The sequence below is a fragment of the Photinus pyralis genome, unplaced genomic scaffold, assembly GCF_008802855.1.
Source record: "Photinus pyralis isolate 1611_PpyrPB1 unplaced genomic scaffold, Ppyr1.3 Ppyr1.4_LG1, whole genome shotgun sequence".
Taxonomy (NCBI): domain Eukaryota; kingdom Metazoa; phylum Arthropoda; class Insecta; order Coleoptera; family Lampyridae; genus Photinus; species Photinus pyralis.
In genome coordinates, this window is record NW_022170249.1 from 70,832,887 (window position 1) to 70,847,714 (window position 14,828).

At 37.2% G+C, this 14,828-nt stretch overlaps 2 protein-coding genes across 6 annotated transcripts in view; both read left to right on the forward strand.

The window, feature by feature from the left end:
• LOC116175967 (synaptic vesicle membrane protein VAT-1 homolog-like) overlaps positions 1 to 9,736 on the forward strand; it is a 60,117-nt gene extending 50,381 nt beyond the window's left edge. The window contains exons 4-7 of the mRNA XM_031494367.1: positions 7,139 to 7,450; positions 7,501 to 7,695; positions 7,753 to 8,002; positions 9,351 to 9,736. Coding sequence (XP_031350227.1) covers positions 7,139 to 7,450; positions 7,501 to 7,695; positions 7,753 to 8,002; positions 9,351 to 9,379 — 786 coding nt within the window. The 3' untranslated portion in view covers positions 9,380 to 9,736. The remainder of the gene's footprint in view (positions 1 to 7,138; positions 7,451 to 7,500; positions 7,696 to 7,752; positions 8,003 to 9,350) is intronic.
• Positions 9,737 to 13,156: 3,420 nt separating this feature from the next.
• On the forward strand, positions 13,157 to 14,623 carry LOC116159481. 5 transcript variants are annotated; one of them, XM_031472461.1, is made up of 4 exons: positions 13,157 to 13,175; positions 13,944 to 14,070; positions 14,192 to 14,295; positions 14,340 to 14,623. In XM_031472461.1, exons 2-4 carry the CDS (start codon positions 14,018 to 14,020, stop codon positions 14,519 to 14,521), a joined length of 339 nt encoding a protein of 112 aa, XP_031328321.1. In that variant the 5' UTR covers positions 13,157 to 13,175; positions 13,944 to 14,017; the 3' UTR covers positions 14,522 to 14,623. The 5 variants fall into 5 exon arrangements, with proteins under 5 accessions (XP_031328321.1, XP_031328320.1, XP_031328319.1 ...); XM_031472460.1 differs by lacking the exon at positions 13,157 to 13,175 and adding an exon at positions 13,232 to 13,444; XM_031472459.1 differs by lacking the exon at positions 13,157 to 13,175 and adding an exon at positions 13,248 to 13,444 and having other exon boundaries at positions 14,208 to 14,295.
• Positions 14,624 to 14,828: the final 205 nt, after the last annotated feature.

A 14,828-nucleotide genomic window follows, 5' to 3' on the forward strand; every position in this document is an offset into this window, starting at 1 on the left:
TGTTTACGATGGCGAGGTTGTAGACGTCTGCGCAATTCTTCTGGCCCAAAGGACTGTAAGTGAGTTTCAAAAGACTCCCAGAACTCATCCTTTTCGTCGTCGTTGCAGTTAGTTTGCGGTGCGTCTGCAAAGATAATTTGCGTGGTGATCGAGCCTGTGTTAATTTTGATTGATATGAAACGGTCAGATATCCGGACCACTTCGACAATATTATCTCGAAGTTGCTCGCTGATCGCGACCCCTTCGATAGTCGATAGTAAAAGAGTAAAATTCTACGGTTTTGAAAAACGGAAAATTATAAGTAATCGTATGAACAGATGCAGTATTTTTTTCTCGGAAAAAACCTATTTAGACTTTTGCTCTAAAATAATTAGGGGAGCTAGTAATTGGCTATCAAGAAATTACCATTGAAATCCCTATGCTGCGTCGTGCTAGGCACCACCCGGTATATCCTATCGTAGCTCGATGGAGACGCGTTTATGTAGGGATGCGTTGTAACTCTTGTATGTTTGCCGAATTGTCGATTTCGTGAGGATTATGATGAGTAGGATCATCTGGTTTCTTGATTCTCTTCGTTTTGTTCATTATCAAGCTTTCGAGAAAGGTGAGTAAGCATTCTGGGAGATCTTCTGCATCTTTAAAGAAGCGAGTAAAGAAGTCATCGGTTGAGGGGTATTCCTTGTGGTTGCAAACTTTACTGTGAATATCATGCGTAATGATTTCGGCGGCACAACACTGAGCATTTCGTTACTTTCTTCTTTTTTTTTTTTCTTCATACCAAGGAACGCGTAGGATTTGTTTGCCGGTATCCATAAAATACAACACCGGAACATCGAACCTTCAGAAACTTTCAAACGAAACCCATACTTGGTAATTGCATCGAGAATTTCAGACTGAGAACTGGCAGTCTGTATTATTATCAATGAAGGTATAAATATCATCCATAGCTTTTGCTACGTACTGGGATGAAGTATTTCTTGATTTCTCATGAGCATATAGGGCTTGATGAACTTCAAACGATAGTAATTATGATAAACTCCCTCCTCTGCAACGAGATCATTTACATCGTCAAGGCGAAGGATCATTTCTTCACCCCAAATATCATTCCTTACGACGGCTGCAGACATACATACTTTATGGAAATAAAGGGCGCGGACCTTCCTTCTTTTGCCTTGACTCTTCTTAGTTTCATGTTGAATACGCTCGTCACAACTTGAAATCGAACTTGGGCAATGCAGAGATGTTTTAGGCTGACCAGATGTTGATGCCTCTTCTTTCTTGAAAGTCGTGAGCGACTGGGCCCTCGTGCAATTTTTCTACACAACGTGTGGACCAGAAGTGAAGTCACATTCGTTAGTTGGCTGATTTTGCTGTCACCCCTTTCTTTACTGGCCTTTTTAAGGGAAACTATCCCTTTTTGACCAACTTTAGTGACATCAAGTGTCGATGCAGTCACTTACTCATCACAAACCGATCACGTGCTGCTGATTTTGACGACATCCCACTGAAACAAACAAAACAGTATTTATTTTTTGGGTGCATCGTTGAGTTATCCAGTCAGAACGACATGTGAGACAAAAATGTTTCTTTCAAAAATGATATGTTTTCAGGAGTGGATATCTCGAACACTATACATGACTTGAACGAGTAAAATTTGATCAGTTTTCATTTGGTATAGAGTGGTCGTTTCGCTAGGACGAAAAATGAAAAATGAGTCCATCAAACACATAATTTTTGTGAAACTAGACTCAAAATTGAAAAATTATCGTCTGCAGTAATGAAGTTTGACACATAGCAATCTAGATACGGGTATGTTTCAATTTTAAATGTCATTATTAAAATTAACGCAGCAATTGATTTTCACTTTCCTCACTACAGAGGAAAATCACATTTTCTTCACCCTTTTTATTGATGAATGTAGTTGCTAAAGTAATTTTATATATACCACGGTATAGTCTATTAATAATTTTTGGTATAAAATATACTATTACTCCATGTGGTTGATGATAGTATTAATTTGAATAGAAGGAAAATAAGCTGAATTAATTCACATTAGAGAAATCAACATTGACTGAGACATCCACTTTCGTAAACAACGGAATTGTCTGGAAGCTTCGTCAAATTTGAACTACATACCCGTAAACAACCCCTTGTAAATTATGGACGAAATCTAATCGAGCAAGAAAATCTATTCGGAAAATATTAAACGGTACAAGGAGAATGGCGGAATTTGATCGTTTTCCACGTCGCAATATTTACGCGTTATACTGCGGCGTAAAATGACACTACGTCGTTTCGGGTTATTTGTTTTTGAGGGCTATAAAATTTCCTTGGCGTTTATTATTATAGTTTTGCTTTGAGAGCTACCTGAAAATAATGGCAACACGAAAACGGCTTTCACTAACAACACAGCCGGACCAATCGGTAAAATTTAGAAAACCAATTTTGTTATGCACGACTCATATTTTCAAAACTCGGCGTTACAGTTTATGATCAGCTTGGCTGGTCTCACTTAAATTGCTCTCCGAGGGCACGTGAAAAATAAATATCGACGAACCTCAACAATTCCACTGTAATTCGATCTTCTTTTCCACAAATTCAATCAATTATTTATTTCTCCACGTAGGCACAAAGGGTTCTCAGTCCGAAAACAAGCCTATGTACGAGGGGACATTTTTTTGTGATCTACCATCCTTGAAAACGCTTCAGCATTTATAACGGTGCTGAGTAAGTGAGAGATGAAAAAAGGTGCAGGATCAATAGAAGTTGATCCAAAATCTTGCAGGTAAGAACGCAGGAGACAATAAAGAAAATTGAAAAAGTGGTGTTGACTGAGGAGAAACAGTTTCAGTCGTTGCAAGGAAGTGCACATATCAGAGCCAACAGTTTTGACAATTTAACACGAAGTTTTGGGCATGTACAAAGTACCCGCGCGATGGATTTAAACTCTCTTCAAACCAGAACAGAAACTTTTGTGCAAGAAATTTGCCAGGAAAATTTGGATGCTTTGATGCGGGATATTAATATTTTCTCAAAAATTATAACTGACCTTGGTGTATCCATGGGATTCTTCAAACGAAACAAGAATCGATACAGTGGGTGCATAAAGGATTCTAATCTACATAAATTGTGGGCAAACTTCATGACATTCTAACCATTTTTCTCTTTCGGCTAAGAAGTGCAAATGTAATTTTTCTCAGTTTTCGAATTTAGGATTCGTTGAAAACTAACCAGATACAATATTTCGTCGAGATTCATTTTAGGATCCTTATTTAAGGGTACACCTTGCATTTGTAGAAATTATTTTAAATTCTTTTTACACAACCATAAAAGGAGGAAAATTTCAATACACTAATTATTTATAAGGTCAAATGCAACAAAAACGTCATTTATTAATCAATTTTAATAAATGTTCAAAAATATGCATAAATTATTTCATTTTGTATTTATTATGAAAGTCACTATATTTCGAAAATCATTGGAGTTAGGTATAGGGTATTAGCAATGAAAGTACAAGGTTCTTGAATAAGTTAATGGATAACAAAAATATATAAGGTGTTCCATTGAAAGGAACTGAAATATATTGATTTGAAAGTACTTGATACCTATAGAAAACATCCTGTAAATAAACTTTTAAAATATTGGATAAATGATGAGCTGCGCCTTAAATCAATCAAATAGGGCGGATCGCCTGAATAAAATTAGGGTAAAAAGTCCTCTTTACAACCGTCGAAAAACCAGCTCTCTTTTTTATCTTGTCTCTTGTATTTAAGGGAACACCACTTCCATCATAGAATAACCTCTTTCCTTCGATATTTACAAATAATGCGCCAATTAGAATTAAATTAGATAACTCCGGCTGCAAAGGAATACATCGTCGCATACGCCGTCCTAATGCACACATCGTTCAACACCTCTTATCTCTTCTAACAGCGACAAAAAGCACGTGTTAATCAAATTTCGCTCGATAACAAAGCCTATTGTCGTAAATGACCAGATGTGCCTACGTTTAAACACGCAATTACACGTTTTACAATTATATAAACAAATCTAAATAAAAAATACGCAATTACAACAAATCTAAAAGGAAAATAACACTACATAAACAAAAATTCAAATTAAATAAACCAATTCTGTGCTTATTAATAATTTGGAAACAATTACAGGATGTACCATTTAAACCTACGTAATTGTAAATGGCTAGTCACAAGTTTTTGTGACTTGCAGGAATATGACCTTATGGTCGACAATAAAATTAGTAGTCAAATAAAGTACTAAATCTATTTGAGTTCCTAGTTTTTGTTGGAGAATATTTTATAGTAAGATTTCGTGCTTCAACTCTCTGATTGGGCAGTTCGTAGATAAATGTGTAGGTAGGCACTTCTAAATAATAAAAGAATAAGAGAGGGATAGTAAATAAATAAATAAATAATGCGAATTTAAAAAGAAAATGTTACTCGTGAGTAAAGCTAAAGAATATTATTGACGTTGAAAGTAAAAGTTTAGCGCACTGTGCATGAACGTGGAATAAACAGGAAACTAATGCCGCAGTCGCATATTTCCTTAAAATCCCAGAATCCCAGAAAATTCTCCCGCATTGTAGATAGAGAAGAATGCAACAAAGAAGAACAAACTATAGCGACGGCTAGACGCAGGTATTGATCGACACACGCAAAACGATTAATACATGGGCGTCACACAATTGGGGGTCTTAATCGAGAACTATCCCTTAAATAATTTAAACGATACGTTTTTCGTATTCCGCATTCACGTCGAAGTGTATAATTAATTTAAATAAGCTGGTTACGTGCTCGACCCGCCACGTTGCTAATTAGCTAACCCCCCTTTGCTTGAATCAGACTTAATAAAGGCAATTCTTAGACATACACGAAGATCTATTGTTATACTTTAAGTAGTTTCCCACTGATTCATTTTCATATAAAAGGTCAAGCACCACATCCGTAATCAAATCAATCTAATCTGGCGATGGGGAGGATTATTCCACTTGGTTTTCCTAATTATTATCGCTCATTAAAATAAAGGAAATGTCGACGTGGAACAAGTGGCGTCGCGCCAAATTACCTGCAGTCTGTATCGATCTTAAATTTACACGCGACTCGTATAAAGGGAATAATATTATACGCATCACAGTCTCACTCGGTAAATGAAATAGCACAGTGTGTGCTTAAAGACAATTGGCCCAATTAGTTTAAAAGATTTTTCTTTGGCAAAACTTCGGTTGATGCTCCCAATCCCCTTTCTTTAGATAAAGTTAGGGCACGCTCAAGTTAACAGTTTGCTCTATTATTTCGACTTGAGCAATTAGTTATATAAAGTTACTCCAATCCCTTTCAAGTTATATATTGCGGTCACGAATCTTATTGCCCTACCTTGCCGGTTTCTGGATTTATAAAGCAGTATAGAAATATTCAAACTTCTGCTTGCATCATACGTTTCAATTCACTTTTTTACACATTAATTAGTGTATGCGAAAAAAATGACAAAAAATTTTTCAATCCGTATTGGTCCTTTTAAACTTTTGACCCCCTAAGAAACCCTAAAAATTGTAACAGACCGAAAACAAAATAGGACGTTTGCGATTCCCTATGCAAATCTAAATACACCCCCTTTTTTTTATCAAAATCGATTCAGGCGGTTTTGAGTTATCGGGTTCACAAAAAACGAACGACATACATACATATACACATACAGACGTCAAGCAAAAAATCACTGTTTGGAGTCTCGGGAGTTTCAAAACGTCTCAAAAATTGATATATCGAAAATTTACCACGACTACAATACTTTTCCTTATAAACACTTTGTAGGTGTAGTCGGAAAGTAAAAATGTCTAAAAAACTGAATATCCTAAAGGTGTAAAAAAAGCCTTCTTAACTCCCCAGAGCTTTTTGCCTCACGCTTTGCAGGATATGTCTCTGGAAGGAACTTAAGTGATCGAATAGTGTAGAAAGTGCTTTGAAAGAAGAAAATGTTTGGGATTTGAAATGGGGAGAACCGCTAAAGTGCTCAGGAAATACGTTGAACCTCTGAAAAAAGACTTTCTGAAGCCTTCAGAACCTTCGACCGTTTCTAGAGTTCTTTGGCACCCTCCCAGGGTTTCCTGGAGTCTTGTGTGTCTGAAAAGTTTTTGGGGTACTCTCCAGAACTTTGAACCCGTGAGAGTTTACATTTTAAGGACCTGGATAGGATGAACTAGTTCTGGAAAATGAGACTTAAAGGGTGTTTTCCAAAGCAATCGAAAGTTATCTAGAGCAATGAAACGTTGACCGTCTTACAAGGCTCTGTAGCACATTTCGGTCATTCTGTGGTTTTCCCACATCCCTTTAGGTTCTTTTATGACCGATAAATGTTTAAGAGGGCTAGAAATCATCAAATGTGCTCGCATGGCTGTAGGCGCTACGAGTATAAAAGGTCTCGAGATGATGGGAAGCTCTGGTCTGTTTTTGATTGTATTGAAAGGCATTTAATTGCTCTGGAAAGCACTTATAGGGGTATGGAAACCATTTGGGAAACGTGTTTAGAAAGGACCGAGAAACCCCTAGAAAGCGTCCCTGGGGTCCAGTAACCTCTATCTAGACTAGACATCTTTGAATGGAGAGGTTTCTAAAGGCTCTGAAACGGTCCGGGAGAGCAGAATCTTTTCTTTTTTTTTTTAGTTTTGGACTACATAATACAAATTTGCGGTAGCTGTTCGGACGGTAGAAACTTTTAAGTTATGATAACAAGAGAACCTTAACAAAAGGCCACGCTGTACTACACTGCTTCCTTTTTCAACTCGGCAAAACCTTTTCCGTACCAGGCTCAAAATTTGGTTTTGCGCATGCTCCAGCCATACCCTGGAGCTCGTTTGCTATATTTGTTTAATTTTTTGGTAATGTAATGGAGGTAAAATTAAATTTTAAAAGCGACCTGCATATAGTCCAATCAAAACAAACTGTATACTCCATATTTTTGAATCTTAACGTAGACCAGGCGCAGGCAACTGATGGCACTTGAAAACAAACCTTTTTTTGGAATGAGTGTTAACTTAAACGATACATGAAATCGCATCACAGAAATTTAAGATCTGTAACACAGAAGCACCATTCTGAAACATACAAATATAATCTTCTTGTTTCAGGGCCAAGCCGTAGCACAATTAGCAAAAACCATCCCTGACGTTACGGTCTTTGGCATTTGCTCAAAAAGCAAACACGAAGCACTGAAGGCTTCAAACAGTCCACTCGACCATCTCCTTGAACGCAACAGCGATTACATTGCAGAAATTCGCAAGGTTCTTCCCGACGGCGTCGACATCGTTCTGGATTGTCTTTGTGGAGAAGAATGTAATCGCGGATATGCTATCTTGAAACCAATGGGCAGGTACATTCTGTATGGATCATCTAACGTTGTAACCGGAGAAACAAAGAGCTTTTTCAGCGCGGCTCGTTCTGTAAGTCCCACGTCACCTCATCACTGTTATCTAAATTGTTTTTTACATAGTGGTGGCAAGTGGACAAGGTGTCTCCAATCAAATTGTTCGATGAGAATCGCACGCTATCCGGATTTAATCTACGACGGCTAATGTATCAACAGGGTGGTACTGATTTCGTAAAACAAGTCGTTGATAAAATATTCCATTTGTACAAAGAGGGAAAAATTAGACCTGTGGTGGATTCAACTTGGGCTTTGGAAGATGTTCGTATAAAAGCATGGGGAGGAATTCATTGTAGGTAATTGCTCCTTATTTTTCAGGTGCACGATGGAATGCAAAAGATGCACGACCATAAGAATATCGGAAAGATTGTGTTAGATCCCAGTTTAGAACCCAAACCGAAACCTGCTACACCTGCAAAAGGTAAGAGTAAAGAGGATAAGAAGAAACAACCTTCTGAGGAGAAAAAAGATTGTGATGAGAAGAAGGTAGAGAATGGCAAAGAGGAGGAAAAGAAGGAGGATAAAAAAGAAGAGCCGCTTACTAACGGCGAATCTGCTGGAGATTCAGGTAATTATAAATATTAAACAATTTTAATTGAAATGTGCTGGATGAGTCCTCTGAATCTTTAAAGACAATTGGAACATTATAGTATTAAAAAAAGTATTTGAGGCCCAAAAGAAACGTTTTTTTTTCAGTTAAACCAAGGGTTGGGATGGTTTGCTGTTTTTTCTTGAAAGTTCCTACTCCTTTAACAGGATATTCTGATGATCTTGACGAAATTTGATCTGGAATTGCTTCAATATAAAAATAAATTCAAACTTAGTGTTGAAAAATTTGAAAAAATTCACCTCTAATCTTTCCATTTAAAAGAATCCAGACCTAGTGACCTTTAGGACCTTTTGAGAGCCTTCTAGAGAGCTTTCAACGCTATTGAAAACACCTACACGATTCTAAAAACACTAGATAGCTTTCTGTGGTCTTCTTTCTGCTTGTTAGCTTGTTAGGACTTTTAGACCCTTTCCAGAGCTTTGTACGCCTCTACCAGAGCTTTATAAACACTTTCCAGAGCGACTTTAACAAAAAAAAATGATGGTTAGGTCTTTAATGTGCTTTCAAAATAATTTACGCATTTCAAGAAAGTAATGACGTTAACACAAAAATGTGAATCCTACCCTTCATTTCAAGTGATTTCTTGAGAAATTGTATAAAACTCACCGATCTTTTTGTACCTTCATGCCGTCGCCCGCTAAGAATTTTTCAACTTGCGACCAAAAAACGACGTCGCGCGAACGTCGCGCCCATACTTCGCGCCCTTCCTCTTCCCCCAGGGACGGCCGTACAGGACTGAAACAAATTTGAGAGGTGGGCACCCCCAACAGCTACAGAGTCCAGGAAGAACCGCTTCCTGTTTTTCTCTAGATCCAAAAATGCTTTTTTCTTTTTTTTGCACATCTTACAGAACCCCCCTACCCCTTATGGGGTTGATAAAAATTATTCTTCTACCGTATTTTACGCGCACCCAAAATCATTGGCAAAGCCATTCCACCCTTGTATGAAAAAATGAAAACTCAAGTTTTGGGAGTTTTGAGGACGTAGCCCCCAAGCGAAAAAAGCATTGATTGTGTTGCTGTATCTTAATAATGGGATCAGGGGATTTAGTTACCCCAGGTCCTTTATTTCCAAATTCTTCTTTTATTTTGCTATTACTGCTTATTTTATTTGCTCCCTGAATCTGTTAAGAAAGTCATACATAGATCCGCCCCTGTAGTTTTGCGCGTTGTACCTACCGCATTAATTTCTACCTTACCCTCTTAGTTCAACTACTATAGGGAAACCCAAGATTTTCTATGCCTATGTTTCTCTTTATGGTACCAGAAATTGGAAATGATTTTGATAATCATATTTTTGTTCACAGATTCAAAAGAAAAGGAAAATTCAAATTAAATTTATAATAAGTTGAAACCGTCATCATGTTTTGTTGTGTAAATATTAATTTGAATAATGTTTCTTCTTCAATTCCTTTAAAACTATATAAATAAGTAAATGCAACGATCTCAACATTCACAACACCCTACTCTTTAAGTTACTTGGAGGTTCTTTTCCTTTATCAGTTGTTAAGCAAATGGTGCATATTTTATTGTAATTAGTATTTAGTATTTTTATTTGTGAATAGATGTCATTAGTGGCATCTTTTATAATTACATGTATATTGTGAAGATTCAAATTGCATATCTGTAAAGATATATCTGACCAAAAGTAGCATTTTATATGATATATTTTTTCATGCTTAGTTAGATTTTTACAAAAGATTGTCAACTAGTGAAATAGCTGTGCGATTGTGCCCTACCGTTTAATTTCCATTCGGTCGGCCATTTCATTATATGCTTAAGCTGCGTGGTTAAAATGTTAATGAAAATTACCAAAATATTTAGCTATTGTTAAGTTAAAAAATGCTAGTTGTACCAGACACTTGAGAGCTTATAAAACATCCCAGTTGAAACTTACCTAATCTTGTAAAACTCGATGTCCTTATCGAAAAAAAAATAAAAGCTTACAAGATATTTTTATTCCGCATGTAACGCTAAATGTTATATATTTTGTGTGTTAAAACATATTTTATATCTGTGAGCTGTAAAATGGTATATTATACAAGATTAACTGATAAATTTCGATAGGTATCATTTCTGTTTGTCACCATGGTTTAGTTTTAAGATTTTTCATTGAGTGGAAGGTTTCATAATGATTTTTTATCGCTTTATGTGAATATCAAGACTGATGCATATTAATTTAGAGAAGTCTGTATAATAAATTATCTTATTGCCAATTTTGTAGTTTTAATAACATTATAAAAGTATAGAGATTTCCAGGGCAATACCAAAGGACCACTCATCTTAAAGTTAACTAATCTTTTCCTCTAACAATAACTGAATCTCAAAACATGTTAAAACTTTTTAACCTGAACGAAATATTGGAACCATTTACTATGTTGTGTCAAAAGTAATAATAATAATACGAAGGTTGATGAGAAAATTGAGTCAATGTAAATAAATAAAGGACATTTCAAGTGAAAGCGGTGTACAATGTATTTTCGCCCACTTATTTTGACATGGGAGAAGAACTAACAAGAAAAACCTACCCTGTTTGTACAATACATATATTAGATGATGTAATGTAGGTAAGTAATATCAGACATAAAAGGTATTACCTAGCTTTGCTTTGTTTATTCACGAATAAACAAAGGTATTAGTGACAAGTATCACTGTACCGCTAGTACTATTTACCAAACAAACAAATTTTGGATGGCACATATCAGGCCTTAGGCATACCTACCATTCTAATAAAAGTAACATAATTTATAGGGACACACTTGTATGTCTGACACATACACATTGTTTCTCTTTTGTTTTGTGCTTTGTTTACCCAAAAAAAAATTCAAAATCCCAGTGACATCATTTATAAAAGATGATCAACTTGGAATGATTTCTTTACTGAGTTAATTTTGATAATTTATTTATCAGTTCAAACTTTCATAAAAACTGACTACTACCACAGATAGTTAATCTGTGCTACTACTAAAATTGAAAAATTATAGTTGTAATGATCCTAGAGGTGCCCCAAGCCCACACTGAAAATGTTGACTTGCAACTTGGCAACTCTGGGAACAACAGACCTCTATGGTGATCTAAGAGAACAAGTACTAGCAGAGCCACCTACCGTTCAAGTCGAAAGGACAGAAGTTTCTCGGCACTTTTGAATCTTGGTAGCAGTCAGTTCGATATGGATGTCACGAATGAACTCGTGCGTTGTGTAATGCGTTCTTTTATGTGTTGGGAGGTCAGACATAATCGGGAAGGGAATTAATAAAGCTTCACCCACATCCTGGGCCAAGAATGGTTACAAAACCACTACGTCGTCACGGGAGGCACCCATCGCAGAACCACGCACTGCGACCACCACGGCGCACCTACAAATAACCCACAAGCGCCAGTAGTCAACCACGGATTTTCGGAAAAGCACCCGACATGTCTCCATGAGATGCTGTCCGCATTCCGAGCGGTTATCCAAGACCATGTATCATATCCCATATCCTAAGCACACCCTTCCGCATGGTTCCGTATCGCTATTCGCCATAAAAGAACCTCCTCATTCATCAAAAGAAGTCGAGACCATACTCGCTGACGGATTTATGTATGTACATAAAGCCAAGCACGTCCCTCCGAACGTCCTAGTCATAAAGGACGGGAAAGCGTCGACTACCGCCACCGCCTACCACCGGAACATGTGACGACAGCTTCACCCAGTCCATCATTCACGAGACACTCCGGCACTGCAAGATTACATCTCAAGTCAGGATACTGAATGGCAAGTACAACTCTTGTTTTCGATCGAACACTGCGCCAGGGACTATAATATTGTTGGATATGGCGATCACACAATTTTAATTATACATATAGAGTGTGTGTAGTAGTTGTTTTGAGAAAAATAATGTTCTAATTTTACTTGTCACGTTAGGTACTTCAAATAAAGTTCTTTATCCGTTATTCTTGAATAATTCTTCATCACGCGGTAAATCCATTCAGTTCAATAAATATGACTAGCTGCAATCCGGAAACCCTTACAACACCACACCCACAGGGTACAGCCAATTACTTGTCGTCACAGACCTCTTTAGTGTATGAGTAGAGGCCTTCCCGATGAGAATTAGCCACCTGCAACGACAAACATCCTAGAACTTAGAACACACGAGTATTCGTGCGCTACGGCTTCTCAAGGGCAGTTATCTCAGACAACCTCGATCACGTGGGACGCGGCACTCCAAAAACGGGGATGTTTACAGGAGATAACGCCCATCTGGCTCCATCAAGCAAACCCCGTCGCACGTCGCAACCAGGAAATAAAAAAGGTACTCCGCACTCACATCCCAGAAGAACCCCAACGCCTGGGCATCCAGACTACTAGGTAGTACTGTTCGCCCTTTACACAACCACGCCCACCTACAAAAGAAGCTCGGGAGGAGGCCATCCACAGGAACCAAGCTCGATACTGCCGCCGCTACGCAAGCTACGGACCAGTCAACAACAACAATGTAATGGAAAGATTGAGGGATCACCGGAACCTTCCACTTGAACCATACGTCCAAAGACCATACTACAAAATGATCTTTGACACGTCATAGAAAGCCTTAGCAGGTACGAACGCTCATTTGTCTTAAAAGAAGTTTGTCCAGTCAGTCAGTTACAAGGATAATTGTAAAAGCCATAATTTTACCCCTATCTAAGGAGGTTCACTCATTATAACTTTTAAATCTCTTTTGTAGACGTCTCTAAACATTAGATTGTTAAAAAGTTCCTCTAACAAGTTACGAAAATAGATGCAGAGCTACGAAGATAACTCAGTGTAAATGTTTTTCGCCTATCGAGAGTTGGCAACCCTCATAGTTAATGTTATTTCTATTTCGCGGCACGTAGATATACTTTTTGCGCGTCTCTTTTCCTAAAATCATACTTTGCTTCAACTCAGAGAATCAGGATCCGCATCTCAAACTATAGCTCCAGCCAGTGACACGATTTTGATTTTTGTAATGCATAACTGTGCCGAAGATGCAAGTTTAGAAGTTTTAGATTTTCATATCTGAGGATTAAGTCATTACCTTGAGATTAAAATAAACCTCTAATCACACTCGGGAATTTATCGCAGGTTTTTGATTTGTTTACGGAATAATTCTTAAACAAATAAAAACGTAAGTTTCTAATTACCTAGTTATTAATTGTTTAAATAGTGAGGTAAGATAGGTAGTTACAATACCTTCTATTTTATTCGGTATTGTTAGTTACTATTATTATACATTGCAATTTGCAAATAACAATTGGCAAAACTCCTGTGTGTGGGACGAGAACTGAGGGGAATTGCAGCATGTTCATCAAATTTGACTTAAACGAAATATCGTTTTCCTATACGAGAAAATTATTGTTTTGCGATTTAATTTTCATTTTATGACTTAGATATCAGGTAAGTACCTTCTTAATTACAACGTCTACAGTGACGCGATGCATTAACTACCTATATCAGAATTACCATGCAAACAATTCAATTTTCAATGTACCTATTGGCAACATGTGAGCCAAAAACTAATGAACGGGTCACCGGTACAGTATATATTTAGTTTTGTTTAAATACAGCAGCCTCACTTTTTCGCTCAAGGGTAGGTTTTAAAATCACATACAATTTTTGAAAGTCAAAACATCTCACTGTTTTCTCATGACCTCCTCCTTAACAGAGCGATTTTTAAATATCCATGCAAATGTCATGGGAACGTTTTTGTTTTTCGAAGTAAATTAAGTGCGCAATTTTGGACAGTCGATCCCTACCATCGAAAACAAGATCAAGGTCAATTAGCAGTGTACACTGATTAACGATAGTGACTGGAGCGTCGCTTCTGTATTGCTATTCAAAGGCTTTGTTATTACTGATATTTTTATCACAAATGTGTTTTGGATTATGCTTGTAGTAAGTATTGGGACGTTGAAGCGTCGATTTCGAAGTAAACAAAGACCAAAAAAATGGGCGATCCATTGTCTAACTATGGTTGGTTTGACGATCTCGCACATCGGTCGAAACGTGAAGGACCAAGCGAGGTGAGTTTTTATTGTTTTTCCTTCCAAAAATAACTTTAGTAACTGGGTGAAGAGTTTATCGGTAGTAAATAATATTGTCAATGTTTACTGTATAAAAATCATGTTATATTGAAGTGAACAGTACTTATGTTGAAAAGGGGGCCATTCCGCCTATTGGACCAAGTGAAAGACGAGGCACTATTGCTGCATTAAGTGGTTTGTTCAGAAGTTCAGTTGGAAATTCAGGTACTAGAATGATAACTCGAATCTGATAATTCTCCAGTCTATAGGCGCAACGGGAATACAAGGATTTCTGAGTACGAGTAATGCGAGTGGGTCCAATCAGCTAAAGCCTGTGGAAAACGCTCCAACGCTTTCCACAGTACCCGCGCCAACTACCAACCAAAACGCTACAGAAACGTCTGATTCCGGTACCAAGTATAGAACTCATAGGAGTTTTTCTTTATTTTAGTACCTATCATTATTTTTTTTATTCATATGAATGAAAGTATATTTTGTTACATTATGACTAGTCGAGTATACCTATTTTAGTATTAAAATAAGTTAAAGTTAAGTCTACGTTACTCATTCTTCCAATACTCCTGTAGTATTTCCACCTCCAATGTCCGATTAGAATGCAAATCTAGTGACTGTGAAATAGTTGGTGACCGGTTGGCATGGAGATGATCCATAACGAATAGCTGACAATAAAATCATATAAAAACCATGAAGTTTGAATATGTTACCCAGAAGCAACAAGCACCCATTTAATCCTATCA

Coding starts and splice junctions, on each gene's coding strand:
- LOC116159481 (XM_031472456.1), top strand. CDS start 13,512: ATGCAAACAATTCAATTTTCAATGTACCTATTGGCAACATGTGAGCCA. Junction 13,582..13,943: donor AACTAATGAACGGGTCACCG/GTACAGTATATA, acceptor TTATGCTTGTAG/TAAGTATTGGGACGTTGAAG. Junction 14,296..14,339: donor AAGTTCAGTTGGAAATTCAG/GTACTAGAATGA, acceptor TCCAGTCTATAG/GCGCAACGGGAATACAAGGA.